This window comes from Adelges cooleyi, unplaced genomic scaffold, assembly GCF_023614345.1.
Source record: "Adelges cooleyi isolate 19-005CV unplaced genomic scaffold, UGA_ACOO_1.1 ACOO_flye_CR_arks_rails_tigmint_CR_PRNA_30, whole genome shotgun sequence".
In the NCBI taxonomy this organism is placed as follows: domain Eukaryota; kingdom Metazoa; phylum Arthropoda; class Insecta; order Hemiptera; family Adelgidae; genus Adelges; species Adelges cooleyi.
Genome location: NW_026095971.1, coordinates 6,249,865 through 6,274,943, shown reverse-complemented (window position 1 = coordinate 6,274,943; position 25,079 = coordinate 6,249,865). Strand labels below are relative to the sequence as shown.

General features: G+C 28.6%; 2 protein-coding genes and 1 long non-coding RNA gene across 7 annotated transcripts; 1 reads left to right on the top strand and 2 right to left on the bottom strand.

Annotated features, from left to right (window-relative positions):
• Positions 1–428: 428 nt before the first annotated feature.
• On the bottom strand, positions 429–2,316 carry LOC126839074 (uncharacterized). Its single transcript, XR_007685771.1, has 3 exons — positions 2,177–2,316; positions 1,624–1,810; positions 429–1,028 (listed from the first exon to the last, which is right to left on the bottom strand). It is a non-coding gene; the product is annotated as an uncharacterized LOC126839074 (long non-coding RNA).
• Positions 2,182–18,877, top strand: LOC126839071 (sodium/nucleoside cotransporter 2-like). Of its 3 annotated transcripts, none has more exons than XM_050574015.1 (13): positions 2,182–2,492; positions 6,090–6,198; positions 7,000–7,150; positions 7,268–7,415; positions 7,569–7,722; positions 10,704–11,046; positions 11,442–11,603; positions 13,428–13,521; positions 16,049–16,205; positions 17,659–17,833; positions 17,907–18,065; positions 18,333–18,513; positions 18,586–18,877. In XM_050574015.1, exons 3-13 carry the CDS (start codon positions 7,046–7,048, stop codon positions 18,621–18,623), a joined length of 1,716 nt encoding a protein of 571 aa, XP_050429972.1. In that variant the 5' UTR covers positions 2,182–2,492; positions 6,090–6,198; positions 7,000–7,045; the 3' UTR covers positions 18,624–18,877. The 3 variants fall into 3 exon arrangements, with proteins under 3 accessions (XP_050429972.1, XP_050429974.1, XP_050429973.1); XM_050574017.1 differs by having other exon boundaries at positions 7,000–7,135; positions 18,586–18,873; XM_050574016.1 differs by lacking the exon at positions 2,182–2,492 and adding an exon at positions 2,604–2,733.
• On the bottom strand, positions 18,649–23,710 carry LOC126839073 (prostatic acid phosphatase-like). Of its 3 annotated transcripts, none has more exons than XM_050574020.1 (7): positions 23,235–23,710; positions 21,350–21,448; positions 21,007–21,246; positions 20,700–20,915; positions 19,925–20,048; positions 19,653–19,858; positions 18,649–19,161 (listed from the first exon to the last, which is right to left on the bottom strand). In XM_050574020.1, the coding sequence occupies exons 1-7, from the start codon at positions 23,385–23,387 to the stop codon at positions 18,973–18,975; spliced, it is 1,227 nt and encodes a 408-aa protein (XP_050429977.1). In that variant the 5' UTR covers positions 23,388–23,710; the 3' UTR covers positions 18,649–18,972. The 3 variants fall into 3 exon arrangements, with proteins under 3 accessions (XP_050429977.1, XP_050429979.1, XP_050429978.1); XM_050574022.1 differs by having other exon boundaries at positions 20,847–20,915; positions 23,235–23,702; XM_050574021.1 differs by having other exon boundaries at positions 20,730–20,915; positions 23,235–23,654.
• Positions 23,711–25,079: the final 1,369 nt, after the last annotated feature.

Below are 25,079 nucleotides of genomic sequence, written 5' to 3'. Positions count from 1 at the left end.
AATAAAATACGTGTAAGCAATTATTTTAGACTTAATTATTATTTAATTTATTGTCTTAATCCCGTATTAACTGGTATGCCTAGCACATTACAGTTATTTAAATATATAGAATACTGCTTGACCGAGTTAAACGCATTCTATTGGTTAAGTATAAGATTAGAAATAGCATCGTATATCTGCATGGTCAATGATTATAAAAGCAGTAATGAAAGATCATAAAATAGCCCCGAGTAATATTTTTAGTATGAAATTTGTTATTACTTATTACGCTGTTATTATTATATTGCGTTTTAGAAATATGTGTACTTAATACGCGAGTAGCAATAATCATAAAGTCGTATAATGACACATATTCATAAACTCTCTTAACTAATTTAGTATACACTCAGTTTTAAAAAAACTACAAGCACCTTATATGTATTGTCTGTATTCTATAGTTAATAATAATAACAATTTTAATTGCTCATAATATTATACTGATTCCTCAAATTGGAAGCTACGGTTCTCTGAAAAATTTGTTTTTCGAATCTCTGCATGGGAGTAAGACTATATATATTCTTATCGAAAATAGAACAACTTGGCATTCTGTCCGTGGATATGTATGAGAGTTGGTCTCCCGTTGATGTCGACTATACGGAATCGATTTTTCCAATTGATTGGGTGATTAAGTTTCATTTTAATGGATATTTTTCTCGCTATATATTGAATGTAGGCGTCTAAAATTTGCACAGTATATGTGGTTGGCTAAACTTGATATGGGTTAAACATTTCGGCTCTCTAACTCAAAAAAAATAAAAGTTATGATTAGCTGTTATCAGTAAAACTTACCTTATACATGTTAACTCTAATGAGATATTTGTTTTAGGTGATGTTATCATGGCAAATTATATTCATTTAGTTTTCTTGTAATTTAGTTTCGAGCATATTATGAAGGATTACTTCAATTTTCAAACGGTAGATAATATAAACAATTTTCCGGTTACAATGTCCGGGTTATTTATTTGAAGTCATTACATGTTAAACATAACCTAGAACAATAATAATAAATTTATATACATGTTATTAATATTAAAATTATTAGCTAGAAATTGGAATTAGGATGTATTAAGGGGCCAAATATAGGCAATATTTGACATAAAACTCATTTTAATTTTATCCGTACTCTAAAACGCGTAATCGGAGAATAGTTTTGGTGTTAGATGTAGATTTTTCAATACATACGACATTCATTTTTAATGGTATTGTAAAAATGATTAAATTATTTTAATTTTTCAATGATGAATAATTTTGAAATTTTGCCACGAATCGAATTTGCCTTCTGTGTGTATGACGTGAAGAATTTAAGTGTTTTTTAAAACAAACCGGAATATTTTTATAAACTTACTGTTAGAAGTAGAAACTTTTATTTTTATACAAAAATGAGGCATCTGAGCATTATAAAAGCTAAAAATATTAAATGTCAAAATAGATAACTTTTAGCTGTATTAATATACTAGTTTATAAATGTTAGTTTAATGTTGTTAATTTATGAAAAATTGCCTATACAATACCCCTTAATAAATGCTAGTATACAGAAGCAGATGTTGGTTTTAAGAAAAAAGCTAGTGAATAAATTAAACTTACCACTGGTGTGTAAATGCACTGACCATGACTACGACAACAATTTTGCAGTACTAGTTAACGGTGTATTGTTTTCAAAATATCAACATTTTGTTATTATTTTATTGAAAAATCCTTCTCCCATTGATATGCCAATGGTCTTAAATGATGTATAATTACCACTAGTTTTTAAAAACTTTGTGTACTGTAACTGTAAGAAATTAAAATTTCTGATTAAACTATCCAACTTTTGTAGATATTTTAAGAACCGACCAGGGTCAATAAAGACATTTTTCAAGAAGTGTAAAAATAGTTTTTAATGAAATAAATATAGTAAAAATTTGTTAAATGATACAAATTCTTTTTTTCGTACAAAGATAATTAGCAATTTTGGTTGTATTTTAAGGAAAACAAACCCCTCCATGTCAAGCATGATTTGGAAAAAAAAATTGTCCGACCACTTTTAAAATAGAACTGAATAAACATAAAATATCATAGGATGTATCGCAGCTATATTATTATCATTCATTTGTGGAGGGGAAACGCTACAAAATATCTAATAGTCATGAATACTCACAAGTATTTGATAACTATCCTTGGCACAGTTCATCATCAACCGTAGAAGTGACAAACGCGTTCATAAATGTATACTTTAATATTCGTTCCGTCACACAAATTTACTTTAATTATAAGACATAAAAGTCCAACTCGACGCTGAGTGCGACAGTAGTTTTAAACACTAGATACAGAACTTTTTATAAACTTATGTTAACATATCATTTTTAAAATCGTTTTTTACACTTAATATAACTACATATTTTCTATTTTTTTTAAACTCGTTATTATTATTATTTGCTTTTAACAAGAACTTTTGCATCATAGATAATTAATTTGTAAGTATTTAGATAACATATATCATATTATAATAGTTATATGCATATCCACCAGTATTTTTTTATTACACTTAAGTGTAACATTAAGTATCTTTATGTATTAGGAAATATCTTTATTGTAACTAAACAGCTTTGGCGTCTCTAAAGAGTTAAATAAGTTTAAATTACCCTATAGTAAATTAATAATCTAACCGCTAACGGAACTTGCTCATTGTCGAATGCAGTAACGTGGAACGCTAAGGTATTATTCAAATACTCGAATTTGTCATACTAAAATGTAAAATATAACCATTTCAGAAATTAAATTCATTAAATGTGAAAAGTTTTTACATGTTTTAACATGCTAATTGTTATGTTATATTATTGTTATTATTACTTGCACATTGTATAATAATTTTTGATAACAATTAGTTCGCATTTATTTTTATGCTGATTTCTGTTATAATATTATTTAGAAAATAGTATTAAATACAATTATCAATAGAAACTATTTTAAAGTGTTAAAATATTACAAACAGACAACAGTTTATTATTATTATACAACCTATTCATCCTTCCGATTTTGAAAAAATACATTTTATTTTTTTAGAATTTCGGATATATTTTTTAGAATGTATAGGCGTAATATAAATATTATTATAAATTAAAATTCACCAATATTATAATAATAATAACTCCGTATCATTATTGAGGTAAACTACATAAGTGTAATATTTATATTGTCATTTTATTTTATATATACACAAATCCAAGGTCTTGTCACAACGGAAAAAGTAATGTGTTTTGTTTGTCCACTACCGTTTCTGTCATTATATCGTAGAACGTTGATATTTTGTGTTTATGAAATAAGTACCTAGAACAACCATGGAAATATATAAATTTTCCAACTACAGGGATAGAATATTAATTATACTCAGTGTTTGGAAAATTCCTTTTAAAAAGTAATGCATTCACATTCACATTCATAAAAAAATGTAAAGCATTCCAGTGCATTCCGAAATTTTTTTTTTATATTTGTTCTATTATAAAGAAATAATAACTGTACAGTGTATAATGGCTAATAAAAAAAATAAATAAATAAAAAAAACTGTATAGTGTAGGTAACCCTTAAAATAGGTAGTCAATAGATAATACTATAATAGTATTCAGTAATTACTAATTAGATTAGTAGATGCCATCTATACTCTGTTCAAATTAAGAAGCGACTTCGGCGGCTACTCGATAACCGGTTTTTTGTGTGGCTTTCAGATAGCTGCCGAGATCGCTTCTTATTTTGAACCGAGTATAGTCATATTATATAATAAATATAAAACAAATGACAAATGTATAGGTACATATTTATTTGAATACTGTATAGTACTATATTTTACCTTAATTTTTAAGTGATTTATATCAGAATATTAATTTAAATCACCATGTCAAATTAAAGGAAATACATAAATTATGGGTGTAAACTGTGAAGTAAAACCAAAGATAACAAATAAATAATGAATTATTGGAAAACAAATTCTATTTTGATTCCCTCTCTGCTTACCATCACCAAATTACACATAAAAACTACCGAGTTGTTTCCTATCATTATAAATTTTGACAGAAGAGCAAAAAATACTGGTGAATGGTATGATTTTTCAACTATTATGATAAAAATCATTGATAACAATAGAGTAGTAGGTTCCAGTCACTGAATTGAAAATTATTCTCATTTTTAAACGGAAAATAGTTTTTTTTAGAATTTATTCATTTTGATACACATTCCGACATAAAATAAATTAATTCCCATTCCTCATTCCTTAATACTAAATGTAATGCATTCATAATTGCACTCTTCTAAAATGGAATGAAATCCAATGAATGCATTATTTCCAAACACTGACTATACTCCAGCCAAAAGGAGGGAAGACTCCAAAAAATATGTTTTTTTTGTAAATAAAATTGAAAAAAAATGTTTTGTATAAAATTAGAATTTAAAAATAATAATAAATAATACCTACCTTTATTACAAAAATAAAATATATAATGTTTTTTTTTTTTTAATTTTTGCCTAGGTTTTTTCTTTACTATAATATGAATATAAAAACAATTTTATATTTGTTCATATATACAGGGTGATTAATTTAATACAAAAAACGTTATTTTTCAGAAAATTATAATAAACATATTGTTTTATTTTTAATATTTATTTTACAATATTATAAAATTAGCAAATCGACCTGGTGTCATTTTTATTACATAATTTGCAATTTAAAAAGTGTGACTGTGAAAAAACATAGGTGTAGACATAGAAAAACATTAATTGTTATTATTTTCTGTGAATTTATAGTCAAGTATGTAATATATTTCTAATAACTATATTATATGGGTATTAAAATGTTCAATTACAGTAAAAATTTTTAGAAATAATTGTATTAGCTTAAACAAATTTCAAGTAATATTATTATTATGATAAATGAACAAAAACAGTTTTAAATGTTCCAGTTAAAAATATTATTATAAAGGGTATCTCAGGCAGTAACTTTTAAAAGTCAAAGAAAACACACATATTTGACATATCTATTAATATTACGAGTAGAATTAAAATAATTTCTGATAAACAACCCGTTTAGAATAGTTACTTTTCTAATTACTAATAATAATACTAATATTTTATCTTCTAATTCATTGACGATTAGAGGGGTGAACAATACAAAAGGTTCGGTAAATGCAATTATTCACAAAATCTAAGTTTTAAGCTACAACTAAAGTGTGTATTTATTAGTACAGCATTAAGGATTCTTTATTCAAATTATATAATTTTATCAGATTAACATGACTATGCTGAACCCATTTTATTTGATCTATAATGGTTTTCGAGTATCGATCAAATTCATAAAATTAAATATTTTTGAGGGCTGTACCTCATCGGATGTTTGATAAATTTTAAATATTTCCTAATATTTCTAAAACAAAAACCTACTCTTCATATAAAAGCTTATTAAGAGGACGACACACTACCCGCACAATGTCCACAAAACTGTTTTTTCTAAATGACAGAAATTTCAATTAACCTACCCTCGTGGATCACCTTGTCAAAGAATGATTTTAAATATTATGACAACCCAAAACATAATAGAGTTTTATATAGTAATGATATCAACCTAAATAAACGTTTAACAACTTTGCAGCGGCGATTTTGTAAACGAGACATTATACTCAATATAGGATTAAAATTTAGCCTATTCATTTTTTTATTTAAATATTTCAAGGAACTCAACAGTTATTGTATTTATTTATGTTTTTTATAGACAGTGCTAGAATTAAGAAACATAGAATTCTGTATATTTTTTGTTATGTATTCAAAAAAAACATGTTTCAGCTCTTTAACAAGTTAATTTCTAGAACAGTTTAGTCTATCTATTTAGTATGTAACGCTTTCAGTACCATACTTGGCAGTGAAAGCACTAAACTTGTTAAGCCCCGAATATTATGTTGTAGGAACAAAACATAGTATTATATAAAGATTTTTTTTTCTAATGTTATTAAACTATAACATGTTATTAAAGTATAACATGTATTATTTTAATCTTAAACTCTTATAATCAAGATATATTATTTTTACAGACAAGAACAAAAGTAAACCACAAAGTTAGACAGCTATTTAGTTTCAACATGTTCTGTTTTCATCGATGTTCTTAACACTACATCTACTGAAGAGACGTGTCGTGTCTGGGTAAGTTGTGTTCAAAGTGCAATACAAAATGAGTTTAGCCTAGACGTAAATATAATACAATATAAGTAGCAGACATAATTAATATAAATTAAAAATATATTTGTTATTGATACCTAAAATGTATAAAATTGCAACGACAATGAAATAGTTGACCAACAAACTCCATTTAATCTTATTAATTTATATGCTTCAAAGTCATTCTGGTATTATTATTCTTTGTTTTAAGAATATATTAGAAAACCGATAATACCTTTTTTTACTTTTTCCGTGTTTTAACGACTGCTTTAAAAGAGTGTTTTATTAAATATTTAAAAAAAAATGTAAAAACACTCATACTGTATAACTTACGGTTTATTACGGTGGTAAAAAAATGAAATTAATTTTATCTGTAAAAAGAATGAACAAGCATATTTTGTTTTTGTCTCATTGCACGTTTTGTTAAGTATAAATACGTTACCTGTTTTCTCAGGAGCAATATAGATAAAATTCAAAATATTTAGGTAACTTTTAAAAACGAACTAAATTCGAAATAAATTATTTTTTCATACCTTATACTTACTAAAATTTTACTCATTATGATTTTATCAGTAGTTTATATTTTACCAACGTACAATTTCATTATCCGAGAAACGACTAGTTTAGCTCCACTTGTTTTATTCATGCGCAGGGTTATTTGTACAAGTGTTAAACATAAAATATAATGCAAAATTTACTTACGTAATCATAACAATATAGCATTTGCGTAAAACAAAACCGATTGTATGTGTTTAATTCTTGTGACTCTAAAAATTACTTGCTTAGGTATGTGATTTGTGGAGCAGAACTCTAATCGTTTTGAGGTGAACCAATGTCGATAATAATGAAAAATAGCAAGACGGATAATGAAGAAACCAATAATGATGTTGTTCAGAGTTGTTCTATAGCCGTCAATTCATATGTAAATGTTACAAATGTATTTATGCAGTTATAAAAAAAGAATGGATTTAGAAAAATCTATTAATTTCTGTATTACACTTAACACTAAAATGTATAATACCTTGTTTATAAAATAAAATAACTCAAACTTTAGGATATACAACCAAAACACAGTTCGGAAAACTTAGACAAGGTTAAACAATCTATTGGCACCTCCTACAATGGCCTTGCTCTGGCATTGCTTGGCCATATTCTCTTCATAGGCTACATTGCAGCAGCTGTGAGACATTGGCATATAAGTGGTATTATACATAATTATTAATTGAAATATTTTTAAATGTACAAAAAATGATTAAAGTTAAGTATTTAAAGAAAAATCAATATATGTTACATATGTTTTTATTATTATTATAGTGTATTAATTATATCATCTAATCTAATTTTACTTTCAACAGGTACTAGGGATATTGGCTGGGAAAATGGACTGGGTTTACTAATAATTATTTCAGTATTATATTATGGCTTTAAGTTCCTAAATTTACTAGTGCATCTTCTACAGCTCGATATAATACTGTTAAAAAATAATGGTTCAATACTGAAACAAACAAAGTAAGACATAGTTAAAAGTGAAATAAATGTTTTAATTAACAAATATAATTAAAATTTAATTTCTCATTGAGATATGTCGAAGTATTAGACGAACGTGAAATTGTGTTTAGTATGGCAGTACTAGATATATTAGAAATATTCGGCATATTATTTATACGTGTATAATTTTAAATAATTCATTTTTGAGTAACAGCCGATTTTCAAATACATTCGAAAAAAATGTATTTAACACATTGGATATATTTTAATTTGGTGAAAAGATTTTTATTTTGACCAAATAAAGTAAGAATTGTACTTATACATGGAATAGTTCTGAAATTTAATTTAATGACAAATGAAAGAATGTATTAATCTGATATTTAATTTTCTGGAATTATCATCTAGTAATAGGGACAGAGTAATAAAATGTAACTAATAGACTTCTAGACTAGTAGACACTCGACTTTCCTAGGAGATAATAAATAACGGCGATTTTAGGTTTAAATAAGCTACTTAACAGTACTTGAGTTTGGAAGCCTAATGCGTTTGTAGAAACTTATATTTTGATCGAAAACCTTAATCTATTAGTTAGGAAAGAGTAATGTTCGTTTGGTAATAATATAATGCACATTTTTAATTGCGAATCAGAAAAAGAGGTTATCCATGACACACAAAATATTATAATGTATTGTCGACAATTTTTTTAGTAACACTATAATGCTAATATTTTAATCGACATCGAAAGTGTTATACGTATTTTATTTACTATTAATGTACAATACAAGTAGTAATACAGTACACTGCACACGAGTATATACAAGGAACTTGTTTATTTGTGCATTGCCAAAACCATTCACTAATTTTCTGCTTCTGTCTAAAACTCTTATTTAATCGATATTAGGTGCACCGTGTCTCCCTCTTGGAGTTCCAAGAGGGAGACTTTTGGAATTTTGTTATTCATTTAGTTTTTTTTTTTGTTTTTATCACTATGTTGACATTACTATAGATAGGGAGCTAAATATTTGAGGTTCAGCCACCTGCCTTCTGTTCGTTTGTTCTTTACAGGCCCGTCTTGTGTGATAAATCGCGAATAAAGCGTGTAAATAAGAGCTTAGCTTAAGACGCTTTTATTAAAAAATTATAACTACACCTTGTCTCAACTTTTCTTAAATTCGCTATGTATTTAAATAATGCTACCTACTAAAATTGTTTGCAATGTATTTACTAAATCGTTATTTTTATTCTTTCAACTGATTAACATATAATAATATGTTTTATATGTGATAATGTACTCCTAATTGTGAATTAGATACGGTTTTGCTACTCGCATGATGTTATTTTAATATTAAAATTAAACGTTTTAGCGATTAACTGATAAGATAAAATACAGTTCGGCCAAAAAAATATTACTTTTATTATTATTAAGTGTAGTTAATATGTGTCATCGTCATTCTGATGTTTGTAGCTTAAACATTTACCAATTTAGATTTCATTTTTACGGATATCATTGGGCTCTATAGGCTAGGGTTCCCATTTATTCAAACTTATAACCCTGAACGTCAAACATGACCAGCCGTCATCGGAAACAATAACAACACCATTATGTATAGCCTGTGCTAATGAATCTTCTTATTAATATACACAATGAGTATAATTATTATTTTTAATGTTTATTTGAAATAGCGTTTTACACATTGTGTACTTATTTTGTTCGGTATACCTAAAGGTATTTCAATATACTTCGAAAACAATGTTTTATTGTGGCCAATTATTACACACACTAAAGCTCGATACTCACTTTCGGAACACTTATTTTTCCACGTTCCGGTCGGGATTTAAAAGTTATCAGGACCATGTGCTGAACACTTCTATTTCACTATTATATTGCTTCCTCAAAGAGGAATAGAAGTTACGGTTCCCTGAAAAATTTGTTTTTCTTATCTCTGGATGGAAGAAAGGTCATATACTGTATTCTTATGGGAAATAAAACAACTTAGCATTCTGTGCGTCTTCATCCATTCACCTGTACAATTCCTGTGTTTTTCGATAGTGACTATAAGGATTTGATTTTTCCCTAAAATATGTTTTCGATTGCCTCTCGCAATCTATAAAGTCTATAGATGTCTAGAATTATTTGCACAATTTATATATGATAATAAATTCTGATAAAAATATATTTTATTTTGAAGTGATTTCGAGTGACTGTTTTTCTATTGCTATCAGATGTTTTCAATGTTATGACTTATGACATTAATGTTATCTCATTATAATGCGCTTTTATTATTTTTTTTTTTTTTTGAGTGTGTTCTTTCGTATGTACTTTGATGGCGCTTTTAATAATAGACTCAATCATGATTTTTACTTATTTATAAACGTGTAATACAATAAAATATGAACGTTGAACATTAAAACAAAAGAGGTGAAAGTAACTGAAATTAAAATATTTAGATGAAATGCGATAAGATTAAATAATAGTATAAAAGATAATTTGTTTTGAAAGTTTCGTCTAAGAAGGAATGATTAATTAAAATTGTTTGGGAATGTTGAATAGAGAATAAACCATTAAGTAATAAATAGGTAAAACAGATTATATAATAGGAAAGAAGAAGTATAAGTAGAGCTAGCTCTAGTTATAAAAGTACAATACTATTCGACAAAGTAAGTAGATGCTATAACAAACAACTATTTAACTAAATGTAGTAATTCCCTAGCTTTATTAAAAATGTAAAAGATATTATATAAATATACACGAAATCATTTTCCATACGTGTTATGAAGTAATTTTGATTAACAGTTTGCTTAACTCATTTGAAATAAAGTATGATTCGTATTGTAACTTGGTTTCATAACGATAGCAATAACAATTTTAATGGGCATTGTGGGGTGAAACTAAACCAATTCATTCTATGTTTGTGTGTAAATTGGCTCATAATACTTTAACTACCCTGTATTCTATGTTTTATTTTGTTTTGTTAATTAATTGCATGCAATTGTTTTTTTAGAACTGTTTTTCTATGTATATTTTTTACCTGTTTCTTCGCATACATAATTATCGATACACAGAATAATCGTCGGAGACTTATTCCCCTTTTCGGATTGACTGTTTTTGTGGCTACCGGATTTGCACTTTCGAAGCATCCTAGAAGTGTAAATTGGAACACGGTGACTTCTGGCCTAGCTTTACAAATTTGTATAGGGCTTTTGGCTATTAAATGGAATTCTGGTAAACACATTATCCAAGTCGTCGGTCGTAAAGTTAACAGTTTCTTCGCATATGCCTACGTTGGAGCTGAAGTAACTTACGGTGATCAACTAATCAACGTTTATGGAGTATTTGCATTTAAGGTACTATATATTATTATATTTTATTTTATTTTATTTTGAGTACGTGTTAAGTGTTTTAACAAATGAATGGTTGTGTATCAGAGAAAATACATTTTAAAAACTATAAAAATATTTTATTTTCTTGAATACTACATTTTTTGTAAGTCAAGGCCTACATTTATAACCCTAATCGTCATCTGTAACGCCTACATAAATGGTGAGATGGTTTTTAGTTGCTTTAGAAGTACTTGCGGTAAATCATACTTATGCGTCTAAAATAATGACGTTTAACAATTAACTATGCCATAATAAAATAATATTTAAAACCCTTAACCATAAAAAATTATATACTCTCCGCGATTAACTAACTATTTTCAGTTTTTACAGTATTTCAATTGTTTATAAATTTGTTACAGGTATTATCCGTTTTGTTTTTCATGTGTTTTTTCATCGAAATTCTGTTTTATTACGGTATTATTCAAACGATTGTCATAAGACTTGGATGGTTCTTACAGAAAATTTTAGGAACCACGCCTGCCGAGTCAGTTAACGCATGTGCCAGCGTGTTTTTAGGCATGGTAAGTAAAAAATATTATTGTAAATTTAATGCTTTCTCAGTTTCGTAACGAAGCTAAAATACAATTTAACTGGAGTACTCATAACATTATAAGATGATACTTAAATTAATCTTGCTTAATAATTGTTTCAACACAAGTGTTTGAATATTAGTTTAATTAGTACCTAATTGTTATTTTGTTATGTAACATATAGTTTATAAAATAGATTTTTCAATGTTCACATGTCGAAGCATAGAAATTTCATCATTTAAGTACAATTTTTCGTGAACGTGTTAGTGTGGTACAGTAGGGGTCTGAATACTTAACTGCATGAATAGATCACATGATTAAATGTATAGGATTAATGTACTGTACAGCGAATAATCTATCTAAATAATGTGGTGAAGTGTTCTTTGTGCCGTCATAACATCGGAACCGACGGAGCGTTTTAAGAATGAAAAGTAAATACTGCATCAAAGTACTTATAGAAGTAAAACATATCTATAGGTATTGCAACATAAAATATATATAACCATAATAAATTTGTACTTTTATACAGCTATGTACATGAAGTTATTATTACAAGGTTGGCATAATTTAATAACAATTATATAAAAATTGGCATGTAGGATTGTAGGAACTTGCTGGGACATTATTAAAATTTATCTTTATTAAGACGAAGACATTTGATAGTGCTTACCTCCCCCCCCCATATTATCTAATCCTTCTTAAAATAAGGCCAATACTTTGCAAATTGTTTTTTTTAATAAGTTTAAAAAAAAATACAAACATGTATAGTCAATTAAATAATTATAAAGAAATGCCTTAATATAGCATAAAAAGTAGTATAGTATACCATATAATATATAATCACAGACGTTGTTTGACCACTTGAGTGTAGAATGCATTTTGTTGATCAGAACAGTGATGCAAAAATAACTATTAAATAAACAATTAAATAATATGACTAAATTATCAAGTTAAGTAAATACTTAACCATTTTGAAAACCCTGCTTTTAAGGACACGTTGCTTAAGGATGAATAAAATATATCAGAATTAATTTATTGTTTGAAAATAAAAACAAAATAATATTCTGACAACAGTCCAACAAACCTATTAGAAGATTATTGCATAGTCTTTGAAGAGCTAACTTAACAAACATAAAGCAGCTGTTTATCGAATTTATCATTTACCAATTAATTATTTTTTTATTAGGCCCTTTAAATATTATGATGGTTATTTCATCGAATATAAATTCAAATTTTAGCTAATTTGAATACTTTATACGTATTTTTTTATTAATCATATTATAGCTTATATCATTAGCTTATATTCAATTGAATGAATTAGTTTATCTATTCTTATATTTTTTTAAATATCTCTTTCTTTATAATCCCTAAGTATTTATAAACATGATTATTAAAGTATATTAAGGAATTTGTGTTGAAAAAAATCCTTTATTTTTATTATTACTACTAAAATGTTTGAAATGTCAGAATAATATAAAATATTATTCTGTTGCTGCGATTTACGGATATTTATCAGACTGTTATAATTTGATTGTTTACAAATGTTGTTTAAATTACCTTTGTTTTTTATATGTATTATTATTATTTTTATAATATAAACATTATTATTATCGTATCTATTTTTAGAACTTTTTTTTGGAATAATCCAGAAAACTGGAAATTAAAAAACATTTTTAACCTTAGGCATGAATGGGTTAACTCAGTATGTTCGTAATATAGCTTCATTGAACATTTTTTGTTGTATTTTTTGTTTGAGTACAAACATAAACTCCTAGTATTAAAAATCTATTGAACTAAATTTGTATTTCGTTTTAGACAGAAGCTCCAATTTTGATAAAACCTTATTTAAGTACACTTACCGAATCAGAAATGCACGCGGTAATGATGGGAGGTTTCTCTACGGTTGCAGGTTAGTAATAAATAGTTAAAAAATATAAATAAACTTTAATTTTAAGTGGTGTTTCCTATTTGTAATTTTATTTTAAATCTTTATTGTTCAGCAACAAAATATTATTATTTAAAACGAAAATGTCATACATTTAAAACAATAATTATTGATTTGGCTTAAAAATAAATACAGCACAGTACACATTTGTTTACGGTAAGGTCGTAAGGATTAAATTAAGCTTTACCTCTTAAGTGATTAGATAGGAGTAACTAAAATAAAATATACAATAATACGAGGAAAAAAGATCAGTAACAAAAAATAATATCATAATAGTCGAATACAATTTTGAACTAAACTAACAAAATAGTTAATAAATGTCTATAAAAAATAAATGTATTTACGTTTTACTTTATTGTACAAAGCGTACAATAAAGTGAAAAGAATAAATTATACTCTAAAAACAAGAAGTAATGTGGCTAAAGATAAATCAGGAAATATCTTATTTGAAAATGAAAAAGTAGCAGAGAGATGGAAAGAATATATGGAAGAGTTGTACAGAGGAGATGAGATTGAAGATGAGCAAATTTATATTGAAAGTGAAGAAGATGTAAATATAAATGAATTGGGACCACCAATAACCAGAGAAGAGTTATATAAAGTGTTGAAAGATCTAAGAGATAAACAAGCAACGGAGATGGATGAAATACCAGCAGTATTAAAAAACCTAGACAATGCAACGATAGAGAAGCTTTTTAATATCATCACCGATTGTTATGAAAAAGGAAAGATCCCTAACGACTTCTTCACAAGTAAATGCATACCTAAAAAGGGAAATGCAAATGACTGCTTTAACTACAGGACAATTATCTCATGCATCAAAAATACTCCTAAATGTTATAAGACATAAGTCGAAGAATAAAATAGAAAACCAAATAGGAGATGATCAATTCAGAAATGAAAGAGGGACAAGAGAAGCGATACCAGCACTACGCCAAATTCTTGATGAAGAATAGATGCATAAACAGAAATACTTATTATGCCACTTTCATAGATCTAGAGAAAGCGTTTGATAAAATAAATTAGAGGTGTTTATTTAGAACGTTGAAAAATAAGGGAATTGATTGGAGAGATAGAAGACTCATTTTAAAACTGTACAAAGCTCAGACAACTATAATTGATATTAATGGAACAACAAAACAAGCTAAAATTAGAAAAGGAGGCGGACAAGGATGCCTACTATCATCATATAATTTGTTTATATCTTGATTGAAGCATCAATAAATGAACTTAAAAGTAAGACAGGAAGAATAAAGATCAATGGACGAAGGGTTCACAGCATACGATTTGCAGATGACATTGTACTGCTAGCTGAGTCTCAAAATGATATGAATAAAATGCTCAACACCTTGGCAGATATATTTGATAATTACCAACTGTAGATCAATGGACAGAATTCAAAAACAATGTTGATAAGTTAGATCAATAACAATGATGTAGTATGTAGTAACAATGTGAAGTACATATGACATATCAATCTAAGAAACAATCCTATACAGCAAGTTAATGAGTTTTGCTATCTGGGAAGCTTAATTACGAATAGAAACCAATCAACAGCTGACATAAAGAGAAGAATAGCTCTCGCCCAACAAGCTTTCCTCAAGAAGTACAATATACTTAGTAATAGACACCTCAAACTTGAAACTCGTAAAAAGTGTATTAAAACTTTTGTATGGAGTGCCTTATGTTATGGATGTGAGACATCGACAATGACCCAGAAAGATAAAAACAATCTGCAAGCAATGGAGATGTGTTTGTGGAGGAAGATGATTAAAACCAATTGGAAGAACGAAAATCAAACGAAAGAGTTCTAGAAGAAAATAAGTCTAAAGAATAATGATTAACATAATGGAAAGGAAAGTCAAATTTATTGGGCATCTTATCCGTCACAATGATTTTCTTAATAATATTTTTGAAGGAAGAATAATGGGACGAAGACCAAGAGGAAGACCTAGAACTAATTATTTCCATGGCATAAAAGATAAGATGGGTTGCGTATCCTACTAACAACTAATGGAAGCAGCAAAATACAGACATACATGGCTAATTCGACAAGGTGTTGCTTTTAGAACATTATGGTGATATAAAACTTTTAGTTTTTTTTTTTATAAAATTAGGGCCGAAAGTACTTATATTGTTTTAAATAAAACAGTAGAGGGGAAGTTATTGGTTTTTTAAGAATTATTTTTAGATTGTATTTTTGAGCTACCGAAAAAAATGTTATTCATAAAATATTTATTGCTCCTCCTTATGCTACTACACCATGTTGTATTTATTGATTGTAATATTGTAGTATTCTATTAATTTTAATATTTTTAACCTAACCATTAACGTGATGCTCTAAAATTAAATCCGCAAGCAATAAAATTAATTATGGCTTAATCTTAATTAATACATGTTTTGTTTCCTACTAATAGTCTTTCTGTAACTAATAGAACAAAATAATATAAAAATCCTATGTTTATTTTTAACAATATTAAGTTTTTATCAGGTACTGTGTTCGCTGCATATACATCATTCGGAATCGATGCTTCTTATATAATTACTGCAGCAATTATGTCAGCGCCAACTGCATTAAGTTTTTCAAAACTTATTTTCCCAGAAACAGAAAAATTAGTTATAAGAGACGAAGAAATCACCACAAACAAGTAAGTTCAAATGACAAAATAAAAATAATGCAAGCTGTATATGTATATTAATTTATGTAACTATGATAATTTATTTTCTTTGTTAATTAAGGGGCCTTTATTTAAATTGTGTCAATAATGATAATACAACATAAATAATGATAGTAACGTAAAAGTAATTATTATGTAATGTTAATGTAGCATAATAATTTAAACCAATATTGGGGAATCATATATGAAAAAAAAGAATTAATATTGGTAAGGGACGTAGGTATCTTAGGTACCTTTAGATCAAAAACGCCTATAATAATAATTAAAAAAGACAACATTTTGGAAAAATCGATTATGCCTTTTTTCAACATCGAATAATAAGTTAAATAACGAATATATTAAAAATAAGATAGGTAATTTTCTCTGAAATGTCATCATATTTTGATTTTATATAAAATATTTTTGCTCTTGAACCAACTTTGACCGAATAAAACGCATTTGTTGTAGATAGTTGGAGTTAAGGTAAAAAAATAGGTTAAGACGTTGCCAAACGCGCTGTGATAGACTGATAAAATAATTAAATTGTGAGACTTTGTCTGGTTTAAATTCAATTCTGTAAAAAGATATGAATTTTTTGGTCTCATTATGTGAGTTAGAATGTTAGAACCCTATTTTTATTTTAAAAAATTCAGTTTATTGTAACTAAATAAATTTGACAGTTTTAAGTATTAAAATGCAATTGTTTTACATAAGAGAGTAAAAAATATAAAAAATCTGTTTCCAGTATAATCTAAAAAAGTTGCCGAAAAATTTTTTTTCTATCTTTTTATTGAACTAAAATACGACCAGCCTAAGTAGACGAAATTTGTCAGACATTTAAATTTAAAACGTCAAAAAACCACACTGCTTTCATATCCCTTAAAGCTTAAACCCTAGTGTATACCTACTTATTAATACAGAGTGGGGATTCTTAACGGCTATTATTTTTCTTTGTCAGACTATCGCAGTATTTTCTATAAAAAAATACAATTTTTTTTCCAACAAAATCAATTGGGGTGAACCACAAAAGCCAGGGAACACCTATTTATTATTATTATTAGAAGAAATTATTTTGTCTTATTCTTTGTGTAGTTTACATTGTATTTTTATACAGACTAATGGCTAGTACTTTGAACTTAAACGTGGTAGCAGTGGTAATATAGGTTACTCGACCCTTGTTTAAGGAGTACTCATTCGCTAAAGTATAATTATTTCTAACAATAAGAAAATCACCATTTTTAGGTCTTATACGCGACTGAGGACATAATAGTATTTACTATGTTAATAATTGCCTATTCAGTAATAATTAATCGGAGTATCCTTCAAACCTCTTATTTAGTTCGCCTCTGAATTACCATTAACTCATTGGTCTTGCATGGCTTTTTAGCTGTAATATAAAAAAAAAAAACAATTAATTCATGCAAAACATGTTGTTATCACACAGACACCGAAATGGTTGTAATGTGGTCGACGCAGCCTGTAACGGTGCACAATTTGCAGTGCAGTTGGTGGGAGCGATTATCGCCAACATAATAGCATTCGTATCGTTTGTCACTTTTGTTGATGCTGTCCTATCGTGGTTAGGAAGTTTAATAGGGTTTCAAGAGTTTAACTTTGAGGTCAGTACATATTAGGTACCATAATTGTACACACACACACAAATTATTAATTTATCAACGTTTTTATCTGTAGTACGTTTTGGGGAAAACTTTGATTCCGGTCGCTTGGATGCTGGGTACCGATTATGAAGAATGTGAATTAGTGGCAAAATTAATTGGCCTGAAAATAACCACAAACGAGTTTATAGCGTACAAAAAAATGGGAACACTTATAAGCGAGAACAAACTCAACGTAAGCGTATACATATTTTAATGTTCTGCGATAATTGAATACACAGATTTAAATCCAGGGCCATACACGTATATTAATGATCAGCGTACAAATAAAATTTAAATACACAAATTTTAATGTAAATGCAAAAATTTTTCATATTTTAAGTTATTGTGTTATTTCCCGCCGTTTAATCAAATAACGACGTTCCACTTGTAATCCGACGACTAGCGGTTTTAAATTATTTTAAGATATCAATGAAAAATAATAAAATATTTATGTTTTTAGCGTAAATCAGAAATAATAGCAACATTTGCGTTGTGTAGTTTTGCCAATCCAGGCTCCGTGGGATCCATGATTGGCACTTTAACCACGCTAGCGCCTACTCAGCGATCAGTAATTGTTAAACACATATTTAGAGCTTTTATCGGCGGAACAGTTACTACTTTACTTACAGCCGCTATTGCCAGTAAGTTAAAAATGTCACATGCATATATATAAACTCTTAAGTGGCCAAGTAACACATTAAATATTGTTTTAGGTCTACTAATGTCTGATGATCATGGAATTCACGCGTAAACGTATAAAATCTACGAAAAATAAATTATTTTGTACATATTTTTTAATTTATTAAAAATATATTCCAAAGAAATAAATCCAACCAATTGAAATTTTCAACAATACTACTTGAAAAAATATTTATATTTTTTATTATTATATCGGCATAAAAACGGATGGATTTAATTAACTTTTTAAATTATTATGGAAATGGTAATTGACTTCCAAGAAATTATGTACTATTTTATAACAATAAATAGGTACAAATCCTAATACCAAATACTTATCATTATTATTTTTAAATAATATAAGCATTTATTAAAATGTATTTAAAATATACATTTCTTTAAAAATATTTCATTGTTTATTTTCAAGGACCTTTATCTAATATTTTTATGTTGACACACTGCTGCGTTGTGCAATTGCACTCTTCATTTAAATTCTTCGGTAAAACATTTTGATATATGGCTTCAAAATGTTTTATACTGCATTTAGATTCTCTACATCCTGGTATAGTTAATCGGTAGGGATTTAATGAAGTATCATTACGCAAAAAAACCTAAAACAAACAGAGATATTTAAAATAAAATCAAGCACAATGGGGTCGGGACATAGTGGGAAACATTGGGATCGGAGTGGTCACAGGTTTTATAAATTATTTTATAACTGAGAGTAATGAAATCACTCTCATAAAAATCGCTTTAATACGAATCTGTAGAGTAACAAGATGGTAGCAATATTACATTTTGGTAAAATCATTGTAAAGACAATAATAAGCTTAAAATTGTATTTTAGTATTGCATTTTTTAGACGTTTTTCCCATTTTTGATGTGAAAGGGATAATTTTTAAAAAATTTAGCCGATCGAAGCACCTTTTAAACATGATTTCTGATCCATAGACTTGTTAAATAAAGAAATCGATCAGCGGTTTAGAAGATATCGTGGATCCAGTCACTCACTCCAGATACAACATAAAAACACATAATTTTCAGCTTCACACTAAAGCTAAAATGAAATACTAGTTCTTCAACAATAAATTTAATATTTTACCTTAAAATAAAAATGTCCTTTAACTGTTTCGTGTAGTTCCAGTAACGCTAACATATTGTAAGTTGGAATTTGTTCATCCCATACTCCTAACGTTATTAAAAGATTGGCCAATGTTGAGTCGTGTCCAGCGTAACTGTATAGTTGATGATTTGAATTTTTAGTCATTTTGAACTTACTGTCATCCAATATCTTTTTTAATAATGGGCCTAAACAAGTTGCATCGTAAAACCAACTATTAACCATTATAAGTTTCCCAAATTTATTACACTTACCTCCTTTCAATTTTTTCATTTGTTCGTTATACGCATTTAGTATGAAACTTCTGGCAGTGATATGAGCCAATTTAGTCGGGTATACTTTAGAAGTCCAATCTGGGAGGCTTACTCCAAAGTCTTCCTAAAAATGAAAAATTAGAAGTTATTCAAATTTCATCAATTATAAATGTGTAGGCATAATCGCTGCCAGTCAAGGAGCACATTATATTATTATTGTTTTTTAAAGATGTTTTAAACACGTCCTATTATAAGCCAGCGAGGGCATAGGCCATAGCAAAACTCTTTTAAGAATATTTCACTAAGCGAAAATTCTAAAAAAAAGTCTACTCTTTTTAAAACAATAAATAATAATTTCTGGCGCATGTTACTCGAAACTGGATTCCCGGAAGGACCGAACATTGTCCGAAGATCAGAAGCTAACGTTTTATTTACACGTGTTTGGACCTTAAACGGAGTACAACTAAGAATATTGTATACAATGCACGAAACAGGTACGTGAATAGCAATCTATTTACAAGTTATACTGATTCGACAAGATAGAAAACTGTCTATTGTGATGCTAAATTGTGGGGACGTGGCCGCTTATTTTTATATTTTTTTATTAATATGTTATTTCTACTTTCATACATTTCATTTACAATAAATAACAGTTTGTAAAGGCCATTTTATGGGTTCTTTTAAAAATAATTTTACATTTAAATTAAATATAGGTATATTTTTAATTTATATATGTATTTTATAATTTTAAAAAATAATGAAATAGTTAAAATACATCTATGATCTGGGCCATAGATACGCTTACTTCAGCTTTTAAAGTGCTATAAATTGATTGGACGTCATCAAGGTCTTGAATGACCATACCAGTGTTTTGAGACAAATAATCAAAAGTATTTTTATAATTCTCAAATTCTTGACGAACCAATGTCGAATTCATGATTTTCATTCTTTCCATATGATAACGCGGACAAACCTTACGCACCAGCAATAACTACAATATAATAAATACAAATAATTGTTACATTACTCAATATTGATAATTAAAGGGTTAAACCATCTTCAATGTGTAATGCATTTTTTACTTGATCTTCGTTTAAGCTTTCTGCGTGAATAGGGATTGGCTGCCAGTCCAATCGCTTATGCCACTGTTGAGTCCCGACCGGTTTATACAGAGCTGCGGCAACAAGCTGAGCACTCATTTTAGTCCTGTCGACGTCAGTGCTCCAAAATGTCACTTTTTCAGGAGAATACAATAAGTCCAAAAAGCCATTGTAACGTTTTCGAATGAATTTCCCGATTTCGTATTGATGGCGCTTACCAACCTAAATAAACAACCGTTATTAAACATGTTAGAGGGGGAAAAAACTACTTTAACAGCATAGTTAGGCACTTTTAATTTTACTCAGGCAGCTTTAAATCACTTGCATTAGTTAATTGTCCCCATCCGTACGGTTTCCACGTATAATTTACGTATGGATCAAACGGGTAAGTATCAGCCGGCGTTCTTTCTCCATGCCTAAAAACCTAAAACATAAATTTAATCTATCAACTTCGATTACAAAAAATACAAAACCAACTCCTATTGTGTGAAATTGTTAAATGTATCTATTTATATATATATATATATATATATATATATATATATATATATATAACCTCCCGTATTTAGAGATGACACTATGTGTGTTGTGGTGGTGGTACAACGGTGCAAGGGGGTACAACGGTGCAATCCATTATTATATATATATATATATGCCATTCCTTCCGACCCAACCTAAACCAGTTTGCTAGAAACATGATGAGGAAGAAGTCTGGTTCCAACAAGACGGAGCCACAGCATACACTTCGCGGCGTTCACTTTTAACTTTAGGGAAAGGTTATAGTTCTTCGTGTCATTTCCGGTGTAATGGCAGCCACTGCCTGGGTGACTGCCTTCCAAGTCCCCAAAGAAAAAAATCACAAGGTGATAAATCGGATGACCTTGGCGGTCAGGCGATGACTCCTCGCAAAGACAGAAGCCGCCAGGAAACATCTCTCTCAAGATTGCTAGTGAGCGCCGCAAAGTGTGATCTGTGGCTCCATCTTGTTGGAACCAGACTTCTCCCTCTTCATGGTTCATAGCGAACTGGTTTAGGTTAGGTCGGAGAAAATGACATGTATACCGCTATCGATTGATACCCCCTCCACCTTTGTACCGCCACCACAGTCCACAACTCACACAGCGCCATCTCTAAATACGGGCAGTTTTTTTGCCGGACCCTATATATATATATATAAGTCTGTTATAAGTGTAAATGATTATCGTACAACTTAGTTAAAAATAAAACTAGTGTTCGAATTAGAGAAATATTACGTATCTAAAACATTTTTCTGAGAGGGTTATCAAAATGTGTCTTTGAATTGTAAAATTTTGGGGAAGGGTAGGTTATTACGGTTGCATTACATAAGAAAATTTCACACTTATGTATGAATTGATCGAAGCTGGTAAATTTACCAAAAAATTTAGTAAATATATATGTGAATTTATCAATGGAAAAATCATCCAATGAAACAAACCAGAGACACTTGTATATTATTATTTTTTATTTTTTGAAGCACTACAAAATTTAAATCGAAAAACATTCATATGGTCGATTTTTGAAAAGATAACTGTGGTAAATATAATTTGAAAAGTTTCTAGGGCCATGAATCAAGTAAATTTGCTAGTTCATTAAAAATATCAACTAACCCAATTTTGGTTATTCTGATGGTAGCTTTAAAAAGCGTAATTATTAAAACAATCAAGACTTTGTTATGGTAGTACAATTATGTATATTTAATGTCAAAGTACCCTTTTATTATTATATTACTACATTATATTGGCTCATTCATAATACATTTTTGACTCGTTAAACATAGATTTTTTTAGGTTTTCTATGGTTTTTTCTTTTGTTTTAATATCGGAGTATCTGTTAGAATAAAATCCTATCTTCTGTAGTACTCGAAAGCCCTCTTTCAAGCACACACAAAATAGACTTACTCGGGAGATGAGTAAAGAAATGAAATGGGTAATAACTAATATGTAATTAATTAAAACGTGTACTTTTTTGGTACGAACTCAAACAATAAAAGGTCAAGGTCAAGAAACCAATAATGTTTTAGAATAGTATTAATACTATGAACTTGTATTTTCATAATCGTTATTTGCTTGTTTTTAATTTATTTATTGCCGAATTTTCGGGTTCAATCAAGGTCGAAATCAAACACGTGTTGATAAAGGAACATTCTATTTGTTTATGTTTTCAAATACAACATATTTTTGTTTACGTACCGCATGGACCAACCTTAAGGTTTTCCAACGAGGATTTTTGCCTTGGTTAACGATCTTTGTGGAGCTGTCGTTGACAACCGCTGCAGTCACTTGAATGCTGGCCAACAACACGGCCGTTATCGACGCAAATTTTAGAAACAAACTTGCGATCATATTGTTTTGTATGTTATGACCAATGAAATAGATATTATAAAACTCGGCTGATACAGCCCATCAGTTGCGCCGTTATAATATTTTTAAACGATTAAACGTAGCGCGTGAAAACATCGCCATGCATCTGTCGTCTGCCGACAGTATACACGGATTACGAATTGATATTATATCACTATAAAATGACATTGCTGTGCATATTATTTACATCGTTCATGGCGTTATTCGTGATTACTGGATACCATCCAGAGGCCAACTATGTGAGTGTGTAGTACGATGCAAGTAGAACAAGCCGGCCGGTGTGGAGGGAGGACGTTTACGCGTAACCGTAGGCGGTAAATTGCTGAACAGATGTTTTCAGTTTTTTTTTTACCAGCTAATAACGTTGGCATTGACTTAGACTCTCATTTTACTACACTATATATACACACTATTATTCCACTTATGATGTAACATAATATATGTATGAGACGACACACATCCGTACTTTGGGCGAGTAACCCAAACAAGGCCGCTAGCAACAAGTTGTTGGTTTTGACAGGCTACAGAATACTTTGCCCTCAACGCATTATGATATTAACAACGAAATTCACTGACAACTACAGTGAAAAATATAAATTGGAAAAACTCTGGTCTCAAATTAAATATTTCAATTACATACACCGTTGTTTTGTTTGTCTTATTAAAATACAACAGTACCCCAGCAAACCTACAGTGGTGAATTCTAATAAGAGTTTTGGTTTGATAAACCATTTTGACTGTAGTGCACAATTATTTTAATAAAACTGTTAAAATCTTTCTATACACTGTTTAAAAGTAATTTTTAATTTCAAATTGTTTAAACAACATTTTATAATAACTATGTAAGTTAAGCTGAACGGTCTCGGGTAAAAAAAGTTAACAGACTTTTCCAGAATTTTAGATAAAAATATATAAATATTAATTATGTTTTCAATTATAAGATAAGAGCTACTTCAGACTTAATAGTTTAGTGAAAAATTTAAGTATGAGTTTCTTCAAATATAAATTATTGTTGAAATAAATATTTTTTGTCTTAACTAAAAGTAAATGCTTTTTAAAAGTTTACTAAGATTCAAGTTTTAGAACTTTTATATACTTTGCACTATACACTTTTATACATATATAGTAAGAAGAAAATAATTTAAAATTAAAATTTATGTTATGTGCTCTTAGCTGTCAGGCATGCAAACTATTAAACTCAAATACTCTATTACTATGTATATTTAGGCTTTGCCAATTTATACAAATTTAAAAATTCGATAGTTGGTGCAAATGGATTTTCTGTCTGGTCTCTCGCTCTTTCTCACTGTCCTATGACGTTTGAATATTTAGGAAATTGTATTAACCTAAAAGTTTCGCATAATCATGTTTAAGACCTTGGTGTCACGTTTAATCGGACTTAGAGTTTACATAAGCACATAGAAATAGTTGTAAGGCTTTATAATTTCTTGTGGGTTCCGAGTTCAAGCTATCAACATCTTTAAAACCCCTTTATTGCTCATTAATCCGACCCCTTTTAGAGTATGGAGTTGTTATTTGGGATCCACATACATTTTAAAAAAAAACTGTAAACTTAAGAGAGTACAGCGTCAGTTTAAAGTATGCTGAATTTGTTCTACAACTTTAATGCCCACCTAATGACTATACCCACAATAGAGTGCAAGCGAACTTATA